The sequence below is a fragment of the Podarcis liolepis genome, assembly GCF_965112155.1.
Source record: "Podarcis liolepis genome assembly, chromosome: 12".
Lineage (NCBI taxonomy): Eukaryota > Metazoa > Chordata > Lepidosauria > Squamata > Lacertidae > Podarcis > Podarcis liolepis.
Window position 1 is genome coordinate 57,445,561 of NC_139563.1, and position 19,548 is coordinate 57,465,108.

The 19,548-nt window shown below is 40.9% G+C and overlaps 1 protein-coding gene across 2 annotated transcripts in view; it reads right to left on the reverse strand.

The window, feature by feature from the left end:
- EGFR (epidermal growth factor receptor) overlaps positions 1–19,548 on the reverse strand; it is a 149,143-nt gene that overhangs the window by 39,190 nt on the left and 90,405 nt on the right. For both annotated transcript variants that reach the window (XM_083468766.1, XM_083468765.1), the window contains exons 2-11: positions 16,391–16,542; positions 13,364–13,541; positions 12,478–12,639; positions 8,708–8,776; positions 7,111–7,229; positions 5,378–5,519; positions 3,992–4,108; positions 3,006–3,132; positions 2,841–2,914; positions 547–637 (exon numbers count right to left, since the gene is read on the reverse strand). In XM_083468766.1, the coding sequence (XP_083324892.1) occupies positions 547–637; positions 2,841–2,914; positions 3,006–3,132; positions 3,992–4,108; positions 5,378–5,519; positions 7,111–7,229; positions 8,708–8,776; positions 12,478–12,639; positions 13,364–13,541; positions 16,391–16,542 (1,231 nt within the window). The remainder of the gene's footprint in view (positions 1–546; positions 638–2,840; positions 2,915–3,005; positions 3,133–3,991; positions 4,109–5,377; positions 5,520–7,110; positions 7,230–8,707; positions 8,777–12,477; positions 12,640–13,363; positions 13,542–16,390; positions 16,543–19,548) is intronic.

A 19,548-nucleotide genomic window follows, 5' to 3' on the forward strand; every position in this document is an offset into this window, starting at 1 on the left:
TCTTGCAAGCAGAGTACTGGAGAAGCATGGAAAATAGTCTTTAAAATGGCTTGTTAAACATAAATAACCATAAACCCGCGTCAAACGATAGTTTCACAGCCTGGTTTATTGCAAATCTTCAATTTTGGTTTAGCTATTCTGACATAATGCTTAAGGAAAATTCATATGGCCTCCTTCCTCTGCTTCATTCTCTAAAAACAAACAAATAAACCAACAAACAAAAAATTAAAATGAGTCCAATTAATGGAATACAGTAGTAAAAACAGATACTGCAGAGCTGCTAAAGATAAGCAGATACTTACTTGATCAGTAATTTGGATGGAAGAATATTAGAAGAAACAGAGATGTGTTAATTAAACAATGATAATGCCCCCCTCCCCTGCGGAACCTTAAGATAATAAAAGAAAACAGTGGCAGTGTGGTTGGTCCCTATCCCACATGAATTGCAGCCTGCAATCTGGCTGTCGGTCATGACCAATCCTCTAGCCATTTTTTTTACAAATAAGCCCAAGTACACAAGCATTCTTGGCACATGGCTGTACTTACAATTGTTTTGTTCTGCCTCGTATAACCTCCAGATTTTCAAAAGCACTCAAATCTTTGAAATTTTGTGGCCAAACCTGGATCAACAAGAATCCTGAAAGAAGACCAATAGCATAAACACATTTACAAAGTATTTTTGTCAACCAAGAATGACTTTGCTCCTTTCATACTTTTATGTGGACATCAAAACGAAGAACATTTCAAGGAGCTTCGGCATGGAGCTATTTTTAACACTGCTTCGTAAACAGTTTACATGCAGGCCACCAAGGCAGCTAAATATCACAAAAGCTAGAGTCTATAAACCTGAGCTGTGTTAGACACCACAGAAATTTTACTTCCCTTAGCAAATTCTGTTGGAAACTTGTAACTTTTGCTGGTGGCATAAAGATAAACTATTTCACAGGCTAGTGAATGCCTTTTCAAAAATGCAGAAAGTGAACTACAGTAATGCTTAATGCAGCTACTACTCTATTAGGCTTCCTAGCTGCCCAGGCATTGTGTTCTGGAAAGAACTCTCAAAACATCAAGCATTTTGAGCTGTCTTTCAGTCCACCTGACAAACGAGAAAGCGACAAATGAAGCAGGCCTGTAACACATTAACCTGGACAACTTGTAATATTGAGCTGTGCCCAGAAAGAATAGGGGTGCACACAGACCTAAAACATTGAAATGGAATGCATTAGTTACTCCCCCCGTGCCAAGAACAAGATCAGGCCATCAAACATTTTGGCCAAATATGGACCATGCACTCCATAATAGATGTTGTGCACAGGGGTCATGACTTGCCTTCTCCATGCAAATGAGACCTCTGTGAGTGTATGAACCAGGACCATATTACTGACAATTAGGCCTCCAATAGCTAAGCTTGCTAGAGCAATGCAGCAAACTCTTGAGGCAACTTGTTAAACAGATTTCCTGATTTCCTTTGCTTTTAACTTGCATCCTAGGGCAAGTAGTGAAAGGGGTGGAGTAAGTAATCCTTTTCTGAATTTTCAAAAAATGTCAGGCATGACCATAATACACTAAGAGGGACTTGTGTTCTGAGTTGCTATGAGGCTGCTGTGTGAACAACTACCATTCTATAGATGTCAAAGAGATAAACAGCTACACAGCTTTCTGGAGACATCTGAAGGCAGCCTTCTATTGAGATGTTTCATTGTATTTTTATATTCTGCTGGAAGCCACCCAGAGTGGCTGAGGGAACCCAGTCAGTTGGGTGGGGGTACAAATAAATCATCGTCAGCTTCATCATTATCCAGAGAATATTTGTTTTAAATAATCATTATCATCACTGGGTAGACTCCAGTTGGTGTTCCTGCGCTTACAGAGGGGCTTTTGATCCAGCAGATGCATCCACTAATGGAAGAGGAGGAGAAGGGTTTTTTTTCTAACTCCCCCTCCCTTCTGCAGTCCCCAGTGTCCCCTACAAATCAGCTCCAGGGAGCTGGGGGGCCATGTACAACAGAGTGGAAACCAGAAGGGCTGCAGCAGGGAAATCCACTCCTCTTCTCCACCGGATCAAAAGCCCCTCCAGGAAGGAAATATGAAAGCAGTGTTAGGCAGGGGGGTTTTTGTTACTACAATACTGTGGCAGAGAACAGTCCAGAGTTAGAGGCAGAAGTGAAGGCTGGAGAGGAGTGGGGCCAAGAAGCAGAGATCAGGCTGGCTGCTGAAGAAGTCTCCCCCTCCTGCTGTGAGCAGCTCCCCTCTCCTCTGGTCTCCCAGAACAGAGATGAATGAAGAGGGCACAGCAAGAGAGATAAGACGATGGAGCCTTAGATTGCTTGGGAAGGAGGAGTCTTAGAAAGGCAGGGAACCTTCAGCCTTTGCAACTGCCTCATTGGGGCAAGACCTACAGGGAAGAGTTGCTGTGATCACTAGGCCTGAGCTGTTTTGGTTTCCATGAATAAAGAGTTAACTTCACTGACTTTTTCTGAGTTATTGCTGACTTGCTCCCAACTCCCATCTTGACATTGCATCTGCAGAAGTTCAAAATGTTTTCTGTTCACTTAGGGAGAAGCATTGCTACAAAGTGTGAGAACTCCAGGTGTAAAAATGTTTTGGTTCTATTGCTTCTGGTGGCAAACAACATTAAATGGCTCCTTTGGGACCAAGTGCTAATCCAACTTATATGAATGTAAATGCAAAACATGGTCTGTAGTCTATGCACAATGGATTTTATTTGTATAGGTTGGAATTAAAAAGTCTACTTCTTAACAGTAGATGCTGCTCTCCTACAATCTCAGTCAGTTTCTAATCTGAGAGATGAGGCTTTTAAACCACTTGATATCACTAACCTGTGATTTCTTTAACAGTTTTAAAGATATCCAGCTTCTTTGGGTCCAAAGGGGGTGTCCTTGTGTATGAATCACTAGAAGACAGAGAATAACAGAACCTTCAGTGACTGAGCTAATAGATAAGCCACATTTCTCTGCTCCACATTAGACACAACAACAACTTACCCTGAAAATGATACTTTCAGAAATACAAGGTCTCCATTGATTGTAGTGCAATTTGTGAAATAGTCAATATTGGATGCATTAACGGCAATAACACCTTTAAAATCACCTGTTCCGATCCCGTTGCACACTGTTAAAAAGGAAAAATAAATGTTAGGGCTCAATGGGGGCTTCAGGTATCAGTAAGATCAATATACACACCAGCAACCAGCTTCCGCACTTGTCAGTCCTGGAGGGCAAAGGGGAATAAATCGATATGTAACAAATGAACTTGGTCTCAAGTCATTTTGCTTTTTGCTTTATTTAATACATCAATCATATCTGTATTAGGATCAGACACATGGAAACAATATAGAACAGAAATACATTTAAGCCAAACCGTGGCTTAGCACAAATGTACAGGCTCCCAGAGAGGAGACAACGGTCTCTTTATTCCCCCTGGTGATTCTGCTGTTTGTGTTTCATTGTTTGGTTTCACATGTGTCTGAACCCAGACTCATTGTTTAACTCTCCAAGCCAAACCGTGAGCTTTAAATAACAGAATAACAATTATCCTTTGGTTAAGCATTTCAGACTCCATTCACCACTGCCTCTTATGCTATACCTTTTAAGGATTTACCTACCACTCTAAGCTCAAACCATGAATGAGCAAACATGTGAGCTCCTGGAGATGAGATTGTGGCTGTTTTCCTCCTTCCCAGTCATTTTAGTGTGTGAAGCTGAGCTAAGCCATGGTTTGACCTAGCATGTTGTTCACGTTCATGATTTACCTTTCCCCGAAAAACCTTGTGCTGTGACCAGGGTTTGATAAATGGCACTTTTCAGTTTTGATAAGAATTTCTACTGCATTTGTTGAACTGTAACCTCATCCAAGACTTACTTCACCATTATTACTGTTTGAGATTACTACTGTAGTACTACAAAAGTCAGTCAACATTAGGGCTTTATATTCACCTGCATCACACACAGTGATTCTCTAGTTTTCATACCTTTGCTACAGGGGCCATCACATTTTTTACACTTCCGAATGCCATTCTGTTCCACTTCTGTAGAGTCTGGAGGACATGACCGGACGCATGAACCATGGTCTGTTACAACGTAGTTATCTAGAAAAGACAGGGTGTAAGAATGGATGGATCAGTCTGTGTCAGTTTTGCATGAATTTGTTCCCAAGACCATTCCATCCTGTCTCTGCATTAATCTGTGAATTGTTAAAAAAACCCCACACAAAACAATGTATTTAAGGATGTTTTATGTATTTTATCACAATGCATATTTTAATACATAATTTATCTCAATATATGTATTTCTAAATTCTTTTTACCCTAAAATGCACACTTTACATGCATTTATATAATTTCTTAAGCCAAGAACTGTATTGCAAAATATGAAGGATAATTATGTTCTAATCCACATATTAGTTTTGGTGGTGTGGATCAGGTCACTTCATACTGCAACTCGCAGAAACAGAATTCCTGAAGAAGCATTAGTAGGAAGGGAGGGTCAAAAACAGCACTTAGGCACTGGGAAAAGAGGAAAGGCAGAGAGGAATTTGACTGATCTAATTTGCCATTTCAATAAAAATGTACAAAAAAGTTATTCAAATGCACAACAAAAATGCTAAAAATTAAAAATGAACCAAGATAAATATCGTGTTTTAAAAAGAGGCTGAGAATGTCCCATCTGAAACCCTGAGCTTCGAGCCAGATGGACCAATAGTGGGTATAAGGCAGTTTCCTATGTTCCTATGTGTACATGTAAAACCGAGAGTGGAGGAATGTTGAGATGAGCCTCACCAGCTGTCTTGAGCAAATAGGGCTAGCAGAGATGCTCCCAAGTGTACATGTTTGAGGTACATTATGTGAGTACATTAAAATTCATCACACATTTTTATGATGGGTGCATAATGTGAAAACTGTAGTGCTTCTTACAGTTTCCTCTAGATTATAGAAATAAGCTTAGGGTAGCTGAATTAAAACTGGCAGCATACTGAAAAGGAGGAAAGTCCAGGATTAGTGATTTGTACAGAGGTCCAGTGGGTACCCTGACTCCAGGCTTGCTAATGATGCTGGATCATGGCATCAGGAGTGATTTCAAGTTCACTAGCTGCAAATGGAGGTTGGCTGGAGGGAGATGAAGTTAGACTAGTAACTTAGTGGATTTAATTTAATCCATCAAATAAGGGAGTCATTATTGAAGTTCTTTCTCACAGCCGTTTGGAAATTACCACTCTAGAATGAACAGCTGAGGGTTCGAGAAGATGTGCATGAGATGCATACCAGAAATTAATAGAAGGCAGAAAGTGAACTTTCTTCTCCACAGACTGACTTCTGTGGACAATTCTTTGCACAAGTTGCTCCAAAGCTAAAACTTACGTGGACAATTCTTTACACAAGTTGCTCCAAAGCTGTATTTTCCATCTGGGTTGTCTTCCAACTGATAGGTGATAATATTATACTTTTGCAAACTAGGGCAAGACTCCTTGCATGTTGCATCATCCCAAAACTTGCGACATGCCTGTTAATAAATAATGCAACAATAGTACAAGAGCAAATATTTTGTTTTAATACAGTAGAAAATGAGAAAATTTGCAATTTTTAAGGTTAGACTTTTATTATTTCTCAATCTGAAAGCTCATTATTACCTATGATTTATATAGAGAAGAAGAAGAAGAAGAAGAAGAAGAAGAAGAAGAAGAAGAAGAAGAAGAGTTTGGATTTGATATCCCGCCTTTCACTCCCTTTAAGGAGTCTCAAAGTGGCTAACATTCTCCTTTCCCTTCCTCCCCCACAACAAACACTCTGTGAGGTGAGTGGGGCTGAGAGACTTCAAAGAAGTGTGACTGACCCAAGGTCACCCAGCAGCTGCCTGTGGAGGAGCGGAGATGCGAACCCGGTTCCCCAGATTACATGACTACCGCTCTTAACCACTACACCACACTGGCTCTCTACACCACTACACTAGCACCGTTGCTGTGCAAACTTTGTCAGCCTTGTAACATATCTGTAATATAGGTCATTTTAGATTCCATGTACATTAAGAAAGCGGACTAATGCTGAACTGGGACTGAGACCTAAACATATGGTTGGATTCCTAAGCACATTTGCTTGGAAACATGTTTCAGTGAAATCATATATTGGGGTAGAAAGGAGGTTTCAAGATTGTCTGACTTAGATATCAGGATTTCATTTTAATATGTTTAATAAGGGCACATACACAATATATTCTGTTTTGTAACACCTGCAGTTAAAACCCTTTTCTAACAAACAAATATTGACCAGCATAATAATAGGGTACTTGGGAATGCTTTTGAGCAGATTTTTTAAAAGGTCAAATTAAAGCTAACTAATACTTAGTTACGATATTAAGATATTGATGGAATTAGGCAAGGAGGCAAAAAACCCTAAAATTAAGTGCATAATTTATATACAGCCATCTCTATTAAATATTATGTTTTGGTATGTGTTAAATTAAAATATAACACTGTAAAAATCATGCATTTTGATCCATCTAGTTGGCATGTATTATCATTCTTCAGATACTTGCTGAAGAGGTTCACTATTTCATCTACATATCTAGTAAATATGCATTAAAATGCAGTGTTATTGAGTAAAGTGGTCAATACCATACGCTTCAACCTTCTTTTGCTTCTAGAATTAATTATGCAGCGTCAGTGAAACAATTATGTAAATAAGGAACAATATAGTTTATCATGGAATCGTCTGATAGTAGCTAGGATAATGGTGTCTAAAAAAATCGAGCTCAATACATATTCTACGTGAATTCAAATGGTTTATTAAAACAAGGGGCATTATGTACATGCATAATTTGATCTGAAAGGTATCAGAAAAACAGCAATATAAACTTTGATAGATGTTTGGCTACCTTTTTTCATTTTCTGGATAATGTGGAGACAAGCCACAAGCATATAAGGTTCAATTTTATTTTTTGTAAATCTAGCAAATGTTGCTGTGTTTCTCTTCATTGTTTTTCTATTGGTGAATTGCAATAAACACTTTGTAAAAACTAGGCATTTCAGCTTAATTGTTTGCAGGTTGGGTTACATAATAGTGACATAAATTTATGTAGGTTTGTGTAGCCTTCTTACCAAGCAATCACTCTCTCTGGGACCTGTACATCCTGCTGCACACTGCGTATGACAGCAGTCACTTGGCAGCCTCCCCTTGCACCTGCCTGAACATTGTGCTGCACAGTCAACCTTGGTTACTGAAAGACAAAAATGCCAACATTTATTCATTTATCTGTTATTTTATTCAAATAATTATATATACCACATACTCATCTCTAAGTAGCGTGCAAGAAATACAATACAGAAAAGCTAAAAGCTAAAAGCAATAATACCAGACTTCTATTGCCTGTTGCAATAAATAAAATATTCAAAAAGTCTGACTTCTACTGGAAGGGAGTTCTGTGAGAGTGGACCCCCAATACACATGGCTCCTGGTGGAGATGAGCCATTGCGGACCATTAACACCGAATCCCCCAAAGACCTCAGTGACTGGGAAGGGACCTAAGTGATCAGATGGTCTCTCAGGTAACTTGGAGTCAAGTTGTTAAGGGCCTTGTTAATTAATTCAAGAACTCTGAACCTGGCCCAGGAGCATATGGCCACCACTGCAAGACTTTGAGCACCCGAATTATGCTCTGGCAATACTTTGTCCACACCAACAGTCTAGCTATAAGGTTTTGCACCAGGTGTGGCTATTGGACCGGCCTCAAGGGTAGCCCCACATAGAGGGCATTAAAATGACTGAGTCTTGAGGTTACCAATGTATGAATCACTTTATCCAGATAATTCCTGTCAAAGAATGGCTGTAGGGTTACTCCTAGCCCCAGAGGATACTTGAGTTCCGAGCAACAAAGATAGATTCAGAGTACCCTCAATCTCTGACCCTGCTATTTCAGAGGGAGTTCAGCTGCATCCAGAACAGGCAAGTGGCTGATCTACAGTGCCTCACTCTTTTCAGCGTTCAAGCTTAGTTTCCTGGCCCTCAACCACTCCACCCAGACAATGGCCTAAATAATGCACTCTCTCTCCTGATGTTATGGAGAAGTAGAGCTGTGTTTCATCAGCATCTTGATGACACTTTGCCCCCAAACTCTGAATGACCACACCCAGCAGCTTCATTTAGACATTAAGCAGCACGGGGAACAGTACACACCATAATGCAAAGGCCATGCAGCTGAAACAGTCTCCTGGTGCTATTCCCTGGACACAACCCTATAAGCAGGAGCAGAACCACTGCGCAACAGTGTCCCCAATGCCCATCTTACAAAGCCAGTCCAGAAGGCTACCATGGCTAATTATACTAAAAGCTGCCAAGAAGAAAAGCTGCCAAAAAGAAACTAATCCCACAAAGTTATGGGAAGGCAATTCATTGTACACAACAGGAGTTGCAAACAACGGTGGCATCAAGGGCTGCAAAAAATTAGGTGGAGGGTTGCACCTGGTTAAGAAGGAGCCAGCATTACGTCTGCATCAGTCAGACCCAGTAATTGGAGTTGAGGTGGGTCTATACAATGTACCAGCTGCATGGAAGCTAATGCAGCCAAGATTTAAAATAAGCATCATTTCAGATGATATAGAGCAGAATGGCAAAAAGAAACTCTTGCTAATGGAAATATTCCTCATTAAAACATAAGTATATTTTAAAATTGAAAGAAAAATTAATTTTTTTACTTACTTGTTTGGCAGTTCTCTAGTCCAGCAGCCCAGCAATGTGCTCTTGTACAATTGGGATGACACTGTTGGCCTAAGAAAGTGGGGAATATATATTAGAGAAAACATCAAGTGGACAAATCTTATTCCATGGGAATCTTTTTGTACTTTGGGGTGGACTGAAATGTAGTTTAGGCATGTAAATAGGGAATGATAATTGGAAATGGATATTTATAATAATAGGTTAATATATGGAGTAAGGATAAAATGCTAGAGGGTAAGGATTTGCTGAATTTAATATCTGAACTGGAATACAGGGTGGGAGGTGTGAGGAGGTCAAGAAATTAGTGAAGAAAACATAAGATTTGAAAATATTAATTCATTTTTAGCTTTGTTTTGTGGCTTTTTCTCTTCTTACTCTCCATCTTTTACTTTTTTCTTTCTTTCTATTTTTCTTTTATCAACTGTTTTTCTATTGTGTATTTTTATTTGTCTTGTTTTTGTTGTTTAATTGTTTAAACCATGGGTGTCAAACACAAGGCCCGCGGGCCGAATCCGGCCCGCCAGACCTCGTCATGTGGCCCGTGGCATCAAGGGCGAGGAAGCCTTCCCTGCCTGCTTGCAGACAGGGCTCCAATCGACGCACCCCGTCGGCCCTGCCTACCGGCCGGTCCCTCAACTTTTGCCTGCCTCGCGGGCCGGGCAAAGAGGCTTTCTGCTCGCTCGGTCCAGTCCGGGGCTCGCTGCGGAGGAGGCGGTCCCGCGAAGTCGAGCTCGGAGCCGGCTGCCTCCGCCCCTCGGAGCCTCCCAGGCGCGGCTGCTCGAGGGGGCGGGTCGCGCGCGCGGCAACTTTTGGAGCCTGAGGGAGCTGCGGAGGCTGGCAGCGAGGGCAGGGAGCGAGAGCCACGCTTGGGACGCTGCTCGCTCGGGCCGCAAGAAGAGGCCACTGCGGCGCTGCAGCTGGCGAGGAGATGGCCGGGGGCGCGGGCGGCGGGGCCAGGGGCTGGCTGGGGTCGCCCTGGTGGGCGGGGCCGGCAGGCAGGGAAGGGAACGCGGAGGCAAGTGGAGAGTGGGGACCCGGCGCAGGTCTTGCCGCAGGCGGTGCGCCCTGGCTGGGCTGGGAGAGGCGAAGCTGCTGCCGGTTCAGCTGCGCAGAGTGGGGTGGAGGGAGCCGGGCGAGCGGGCGGTGTGCCACACCGCAAAGCAGGGGCGCCTCCCACTCCGAAGAGGACTGCGCCAGCATCTGGGCAGCTGGAGCAAAGTGGGAGCCTGCCAGCAACTTGGCTGCGGGAGCCTGGCTACGAAAAACCGCCCCCCCTCCCCACGCCAACACATCGGCTTTCTCCGGGCCGGAGGACTTGGCGGGTAGCCCCCTCCCCAGGAGCAACTGCAGCAGCTCGGGGCCCCAGCAGGACATCCTGGCCACCTGCGCCCGCAGTGCCGCTGGGGCTCCCTTGCAAGGAAGAAACTGCTGCTGTCCAAACTGCAGCTCCGTATCCTCCGACTCCTGAGTGCGGCGGCAGGGCGGGGGGAGGCAAGATTTGCTTCTGCTCTGCTCTGTTGGGAGAGGCTCCTGTCTCCTCCCCGTTGGAGCTCCAGTCTGCCTGGAAGCCCATCTCGTCATCTTCTTAAAAAATCATTATTATTTCTTCTTCTATTCTTATTTAAAATCGTACTGGAATAGGTATATTAAATAGTGTATAGGTTCAAGACAACACACACCAGTGCCTAAGGAAAAATAACTTTGATAAAGTCCTACAGATACAACCGGCCCTTTGTGGGTGACCAAACTGCTGATGTGGCCCCCTGATGAATTTGAGTTTGACACCCCTGGTTTAAACGTTTAAATGTTGGATTTTGTTTTTATTGTTTGTGAAATACTAATAAATATCATTTTAAAAAAAATGAAATGTAGTTTAGGCAAGGTTGTGTCAAGCTTTAATAGCAAGTACAAGGAGCTTGGTGCAGAGAATTGGTTGGGAAAGCAGTGAAGGACCTTGATGAAAAGTGTTATTTTGCTTAATGGGAGAAGTGAATACTTTGCCAGTAGAGTTTGGGACTAAGCTGTGAAAGATGCAGCGGTCAAGGCTGGAGATGGTCAGAGCAAAGATTATACCTAAGGGGGCTGGTAGGAATGGGCATTTGGCTTGAAGAACAACTTTAATGCAGGAAGCAACAGATAATGGAGAATCAAAGATAAAGCCATTCATTCCCATATGTCTGAAGACATTAAAAATAGGCTTTAGGATGTTGAAAATATAGCCTCAGAAATGGCCCCAAAGGATGGGTGTCGCTTAACCATCATCCAAACAAAATATAAGAGGGACAGTTGGATATATGCATTCCTGATGCTGAAGAGAAGAAATTGGTAAAAAGGTATTTTGAGCAATAATTAAAAAATGTAATTAATCAGTAGGCCACAATCACTTCCAACATGTTTATTCTATCTGCTGGATAATTTGTATCCTCAATTAAACTTGTCAAAGTTTACCAGAAGCTTGGTTCTGTTGTTTGAGCTCCGACTTTTAACTATACACATGTGCAAGCATGAAGAAAGCAAAAGATGTTTAGAAAGAGGTGATTCCACAGTCCCTTTTCTGAGTGAACTATGAAAACATATATAAAAGATGGTTTTTCAACTGACTGGGAACTAGATTCTCTGTAGGTTTATGTAGCCATAGCATAGTAAATAATACTATCATTATTATTAGCCATGATTGGTGTTGTTACTTCACATACCTTTTCTCATCTATCTTTCTTTTTAGTTGCCTATGTCCTAGAGATCGTTTTTTTATATTTGGTATTTATGTTGAACCATAGATGTATATACATACATGCAATTAGGACTACTGAAGAGAACTTGGAAGTCAAAAGGTGGTTTTGATAAAGTTTCATCAAAAGGTGGTTTTAAATAAGTTTATTATTTATTGAGTTACAGCATTGTTTAAAATTTATTTAGTATATGTTAATTACATATTTTTATTCACGTTTACTACATAAAATCATTTTCACTGATTCTTGGTCAAGTGTACATCTGATCCAAACTTGTTATTTCAACAACTGAGTTTTGTGCCTTGAGCCTCAAACGAAATGTCTGTAACGATGTCAGAATGTGGGACAAAGCTCAAAATAATGGGACAGCGCCCATTCTATATTAAATAGCAACTAGAAAGGTCACAGAGGGTTCCTACCACCAAAAGAGCACAAAGCAGGTCCCTAGTTATTATAATTGCTTGTAGTTTTCCTGTCATACTTTTTTGGGAACTGTCAGCATGGCAGCCCTTCATTTCATAGAATCATAGAATTGGAGAGTTGGAAGGGACCACGATGGACATCTAGTCCAACCCCCTGCAAGGCAGGAGTCCTTTGCCCAACGCAGGGCTCAAACCCACAACCCTGAGAGCAAGACTCTCATGCTGATTTGTATACAAGGCAAATACGACATGATATACACACACGGTAGTTTGAAACAAGGCAAATACCATTAGTAACTATGAATTTGTCATTTTATTTAAAAAGTGCCTTAGTATCATGCTGCTATTGTGGCAAACTCCTGCAGTTATTATATCTTCATTTTTAATTTGAGACTGCACTCGTTTAAGAAACAGATTCAACCATAGCTGTCAACGTTTCCCTTTTTTAAAAGGGGAATTCCCTTACTCCAAATAGGATTCCTTGCAAGAAAAGGGAAACGTTGACAGCTATGGATTCAACATCCAGTGGGCTGGCGCTACTTCAATAGGTTTGTATAATGTCAAGAATATATACATATATGGTTTTTCAGTTTATACTTACATGTTTTATTGTCAGTTCTTGGCAATATTTCTGTTCTTTCAGTAGGATCAAACTGTACGAAACCGTTGCTGCGTGTTTTATCGACAATGTCATCCCAAAGAACATTATCCATGTTGCAAAGATAAGGATTATTGCTGAATTTTATTCCTCCATTTAGAATTTCTGCCAAAAGAAATTACGGCGAAGACATCAAAAATGATATGGTTTCCTTTTCAGTCTAAAAGGGGAAGAGGAGGAGGAGGAAATATGTGTGTATGTGTGTGTGTGTTTGTGTATAGACAGGTAGTGGTGAGTCTCCATGAGCCTACTGACCCCATTATTATTTTCATATTCCTGTGTGGTTAAGGCACTGGACTTTCCAGCCCATTTTCCCCATCTGTAAAATGGGAGTAATATGTGTTTCCTCTTGGGGGTCCTGGGAAGGTTTCATTGATTAGCAATGAGAACACACAGGTACTGTAGCACAGTTAGCAGAAGGTGGATATGATTAAGCACTAGGTCACAGAGTGTCTTAAAATAAACTTTGGTTTTTCAGACAGAGTATTACTGTCTGTAATATGGGGACAAGAATACTGGTTTCTCTTACAGAGCTGTTACACAGCGACTGCTGCGAGATGCTGAGGACTCTTATGTACTATATCAAAGCTACCAAAGCTGTTGTTGGGAAATGCATAATCCTTCAAAGATTCGTGCATCGTGACAGGGATTCTCCTCATTTTATACCTCCCCAACAAATTAACAGAAAGTTGAGTTAATATACCAAGTGCTGAGTCAATTCCAAATTATTTAAATGACAGATTACAAACCCATGTTCTGCTAAAGATTGAAGGATTATTGGGGGGGGGTGTTAATTTTTGTTTGCCCCCTTTCATCCTGAATAACTCACCTGCTAAGTGTCTCATTGGCAGCTCTTCAAGCCCCCTGACATCGTTGTAATTTAGTAAAACTGCCAACGCAGCATTTTCATAAAGGGAGTTCCCTCGGATTATCTGGAGATTCTCCAAAGGAATACTTTTCACTGTGTTTATTGCTATAAGCACATAACCAGCCACCTCTTGTATACTCTGGAGGATAGACAACAGGAAGGCAGATATTATTAGTCATTTTAGGCTATGTCTTAAAAGCTATTAATCTTGACGTTTTTCCCCTTACTCATTTTATGTTAGTTAATAATATTTAAGAAAACAAGCAAACGAGAAAGAAATTAAATTCTGTACAGGTGGCGATCATTTTGCATGGAGGTTCGATTCCTGACCCCTGCACACATAGATGGAGTGTGCATAAGCCCGCCCCTTTTTTTGGCCACTTCCAGGTCAGCAGTGACAAGCATGTGTGTGATTGCACGTCAATTGGACATACACAAAATGGTCACTGCCTGTACTTATTTCAAATGATACATGGTTACTTCTGAAGACAAATTAAGAAAGGTGGTGTCTTCTAGCAGAAACAAAAATATTTCAAAACCTCTTCAGTAAATTGATGGAGGCACAATATCCCTAGTATGCTTTTTCCCTGTGGTGGATGTGTTCTGTGGCTGCAACATAGGGGCAGTTTATTTTTTAGTAATAGACTTCTAGCCAGCATACTGGCCCCATACTTGAGACAGTGCTTCTAAACACTTTTCTAGATCCTTACAGCACTTGATTCATAAAGATGTATTTATATAATATATTTTGGATGCCTCTTTCCACTTTTTATCATTCCATAGGTACTTGCCCCAGGTACTTCCACAGGTAGTTTCCACTGGAAAAGGCAGCAACCTTGGATTGGCACCTGGTGTCCAGATTTCCTGGTTTATGAGGTGTGGAATGAAGTGGCAGGAATTCATGCCTACATCTAAGATCTTGCTACCCCCCACCCCCCGGATGTCATCCAACTGGGGGAGAATGACTTGGGCCCTTGGAAGACCACAGACGTCACTTGGTATGTAATTGAGGACTTAGAAAGATTCTTGACATCGTTCCCTATCATAACCATTCTTTGGTCACACTGGTTGGAAAGGCAGTGTTGATGTGGTAGTCTCAACCCTGCTAGCTTCATTCGGGCCAGAAAACAGGCCAATGTTGTGATCAGATGCAGGGTTGATCACTCTGGGGGTCGGGTGACCCATCAACCTAGCATCACATTCGATCAGGAGGATTAGCAGCAAGCCGGTAATGGCTGGATTGGCAGAAAGGCATTGGGTAAGCTTAGATCTTTAATGGATGGTAGGCTGTAGCCTCTACCCGCCCCTCCACAGGTAAGGGTATCCTGTTAAAAGGATCTGGGAGGAATAGCTCCTGTCAAATACCCAGACGGGGGCCAGGGCCATTCCACTCCACCAACGGAAACCACTTGGGGGATGGCCAGATTTGACGTAGGTCATAGGGCGTTCCCTGTCGGCTGGCTTCTCCCTTAGAGACACTGCCAGCAGAAAGGCTGGAGTGATATTCACAGTGGCTTACCTCAATGCCTATGGCCAAACCTAGACATCTGTAACCAATGAAGTTGTGGCCTTATTTGATCCCATAAAACAAACATACTGTGTACTGTATAGTTTTTAACCCTGAGAGAACGGGGTGGTCACGAAGCCTTGACACACAATGAATGATAGAACCAACAAAATGCTAACTGAAGTCAGTAAGCAATAAAGCAGTCACCAGATCAGGGATTAATGATTCTACAAACCCAGATATAGCCACAACTAATAAAAACGTCTGGTCACGGCTAATCATTACAACACCTTGGCATATCACTAAAAGAAGAGCCCTAACTTGGTGGCTAAGTTATGCTAATATAGGCTCTTCTTGGGAAGAACACTCTGTAAACTGTGTACCAGAAGTGAAAGAAATCTTTCATCCATCTTATCCAAATTTATATCCGATTTTTCTTGCCACTCACAGTGGTGAGTCAAGTAATCATAATAAACATGATATAAATACATATATGAAAACTTTGCATGCTTCAAGCTTTCAGAGGGTAGATCCAGAAAGTAATAGATAATAGATAAACAAAGAGGGTAGGGATTTGCTGAACCAACAAACCGAATTGGAATACAAAAAAGGGAGGCGTGAGGAGGTCCGGGAAATAAGCTAATGAAAAATAAGTAATGGAAAGATGGAGTTGATTTTAACCATTTTTTTATTTTGTATTTTTTTCTTTTTTCATTTTCATTTTGTAATATTTTGAAAATCTTAATAAATATCTTATAAAAAACAGAAAGTAATAGATTATAATAATTAAGGAGGAGTCAGCTTTACATGTTCCTTTTTAATGCAGTTTTTATCAGGGGGCTTTTACACATCTTACAATTTGTAGCTTTATTTCATTTGCATTTGGTGGGTTGTCTATAAAAGTATTTTGATGTTATTCAACAGTACAAATGAAGACTATAACATGTCTTCTGTACCCACATAACATTGTAAAACAGATTACGGTTTAGTGCTAAATGCACGAGTTGGAACAAGCCAAATTATTCCAGGGGAGCTTATTTTGCCAACAGCAAATAGAAAACATACGTGTATGTACACATCAGCCCAGGAGTTTCTAGGCCTTCTGTGTAAAGTATTAGTTTGAAGTACAACAATTCCCAATAGCTGGAATCCTTGGCACGCGCAGCAAAAATGTGTGTGTTTGGGGCTTACTCCTAGAAGGACCCTCCAACCTGCCCTTGCTCTATTACTCAGAGACTCCAGCTGCTTATTCCAAAAGCAAGAGAGTGGTGTGAACAAGCAGTTCATATGACAACAGGATGTGGCAGGATGATATTTTAGGAGGAGGAATTTGGTCTTTGACAAAGTGCCTCCTCCAAAAAACCCAAACCAAACCTAGTTGCTGACTAAGGTGTACGTTGCTGCTTCCTTAGGTTACAACATGCATTAATTTTTCTTCTCAACTTCATCTGAACCAGAGAAACATGACTCATTGCACTAACCCTCAAGAAAGTAAGGTTATAGGTGTGATTGACGTGAGTGATTTCTAGATTGCCAAGCACCACCTCGCAGCCTTCATACATTCTCTTCAGACTATTGTAGTGCTCATCCACACTTGAAAGCTGTGTTAGCTTGTTGCTGGTTCCTTGGCAAACTGTAGAGGAGAGAAGAAGAAAGAAGTCAGGACTTACTGCCAGCAGAGTGGCTGGGGAAACCCAGCCGGGTGGGTGGGGTATAAACATATTATTATTATTATTATTACATGCAGAGTTTATGGCTGCTGCCTTAGAAATCACTGAGTATCCAACAACGTGACAATACAATACCACGCTTTGTGGTTTTGCGCGTTCTAATAGAATAAAGCATGCTTCCTTAAAGTAAAATTGCTAGAATTTTTGTAGTTGGGGAACTTTATCTGTTTTTCCTACTGGAGATGTGTAAATTATTGCCTACGTGACACAAGAAGAGCCCTGAAGCTGCTGGATCAGACCAAAGGCCCACCAAGTTCTACGCTCTTGTTTTCACAGTGGCCAACCACTTGAGATAAACAGAATGGATTTGGGGGCATTTGCAAACTGAAGCACCAACCTGAAGAAAAACGCCCAGTTGTAATGAAGTGGGATAACACATTTCAGTCAACTGTACTGTATCTAGCTGCCTTTGCCTAAAATATTTTAAAGCTTGTTTTCTACGGAACGGTATTCAAATGACCTACAAATCATACCCTAAAGCAATAAAAAGCAGCAGCAAAACAATATAATCATTTACATATTAAACGGGAGTGAAGTGATGAAACGTATACATAGGATCAATAGCAATATCAATATAGCAACAAGGAAAGTAAAACCAGAAAGCCGACCAAAAGCCTTTACTGCTTTGTGTTTCAGTCTTCAACATAAACTTCACGGTGCCCAATGTGTAAGGTTTATTGCACTGACATGGTTTTGGCTGGGAACCCAAATTTATTCCAAGAGATCTAATTACTCATTTTCAGTGTGGAATGACTAATAGCTCTACACGTTAACAATTAAGGTTATTATGGGCAACCGGGGGGGGGGGGGATTACTGTGCGTCTCACATTCTATTATTACCTATACGGCAAAGGCAGAACGACACACACAGACAGCTATTTTAAACTTATTTAAGAAGAATAGCACTTAAGTTCATCTATGTGAAATGCAAATTGTAATTTTGTATATGACCTGCTTAACTCATCAAAGCACTTACTTTGCCAGGGGTGGGGGACTCAATTCTCCAATCAGGTAGAAGGCTATTTTTATATATCTAAAATTAAAACAGCGCTCCACTTCATGTCAACCACAATGGTGGAAAGAGACCTGTGTATAATCACTGCCAGGTGCCCAGTGGTGCAAAGTCTATTTTTTCTTTACTTGGGAAGGGGCATATTATCTGCAATATTGCTGGCAAGAAGTCAGCCATGGCAGACAGACACCCCCTTTGCTTGCCTCAGCAGCCAGTCACCCAGACCAACTGAATGCAGAGCATCTAAGTGCCTTCTGGCAGACCTGCCTGGCTAGGATCACTTCTGTATCAAGCAACAGGTCTAGAGACCCACAGAGTGGTGGGTCATTGCCTGACACAAAGGTCCTTTTTCAAGCTCTTGATGCACATGTAACCAACTGCAGAGAAAGAGACCATGATCTAACAATGCGTCAGAGGGGATTGTCTGAGTGGCTGATGGGGAGAGTTAAACAAGTTTTGGTGGTGGCCAACTTAACCTTAAAAGGGGCTAGATAAAATTCATAATGTTTAAGGATGTCAATGGAGTGGTCCATTCAAGATGTTACTAACAAGATGCCATTTTAATTCAACTATCAAATGGAAGGAATAAGGTCTGATTTACAATTGCTGCCATAGCAGAGAATGGATAAAAGAGAGGTAGTGTTATTATTATTATTATTATTATTTACTACTACTATATATGAGGGTTAAAATCTACCTTCTCTGGCTTAAAAAACCCCACTTTAAGTAAGGTTCATTAAAAGAGATTTATGAGGCTGGATGTTTGTGAGCTAAAACTGGGTATGTGAAGATTTGAGCTACTTTGGTAATTGCTTTGAGACGGTGAAGAAGGGGGTTGGTGTTGGAGTTGTGGGGAGAAGAACAACCCACCTCTAATTGACTTCATGGGACTTTGAAAGACTATAACATCTAAGATGCAATGTAAATGCCGATGTTATAAATACCTAAAGGTGCAGATTACAATTTTCAGTGCTGATGGAGGATTATCAGGTCTGTTGAGAGCAGGAGGAGCTCTCAGGGAAAACTGTAAATGGTCTAGTGGGGGAATCTCCGACTGTGATTCGGATTGTAAGGAGGAGAGGAAGAGAGTGGAATAGCTATCTGAGGAAATATTATCTCCTCCTTTGTGGAGTCACATGTGTGACCTTGAGATTCCTGAGGCTCTGGCTGGCAGCAGATCTTCTGAGACAAATTGGAGAAGGACTGTTTATGGCAAAAATCAAAACATGGACAGTTATTGAAAGAGGCTTGTGAATGGAAGGAGTTTGACAAAGTGGACTGGATGATTAATAATTAAATTTGATATAATCATGGATTGAAAGCAATATGCATGCACACATAAAGAAAAAATGTTTAACTAATATACATGCAGGAATTGAAAAATGGATAGTTGATGAATAAAGTTTTATAAATAATAAAAATTAAAAACCATTGTAAAAATAAGAGAATTATTGGGAATGTGGAGTTTTAAAGAGAGAATGGGATTCTGAAGCAGCAATAAGATGAATTTATGGACACATCAAAGAATGGACATGTTTTTATGGGGGAAATGGTTTAAATTGTATTAATTTGGTATAATTCATTAAAAATTGAAAATCAGTAAAAAGATTGTGTGGTTTTTTTTAAAAAAAGGATGCTGGACTAGAAAATGACTTTGGTCTGATCCAGCAAAGCATTTTTTACACATTTTAAAGGAATGTTGCTAATAGCAAAACTAATAAAATGTGTTTCTTCTCTGAAGTGAAGGCTTGGTGTAGTAGTTATTTATCAACTCTTACCACATTTTCAACATTCAAAACTCTTTTCAATCTTTAACTAAGGTCAGAATACAGTGTTCATTCTTTCAAATGAATTTTCACATGTAACCTTGAATTGACTAGGGCAAAAGTAACAAAAT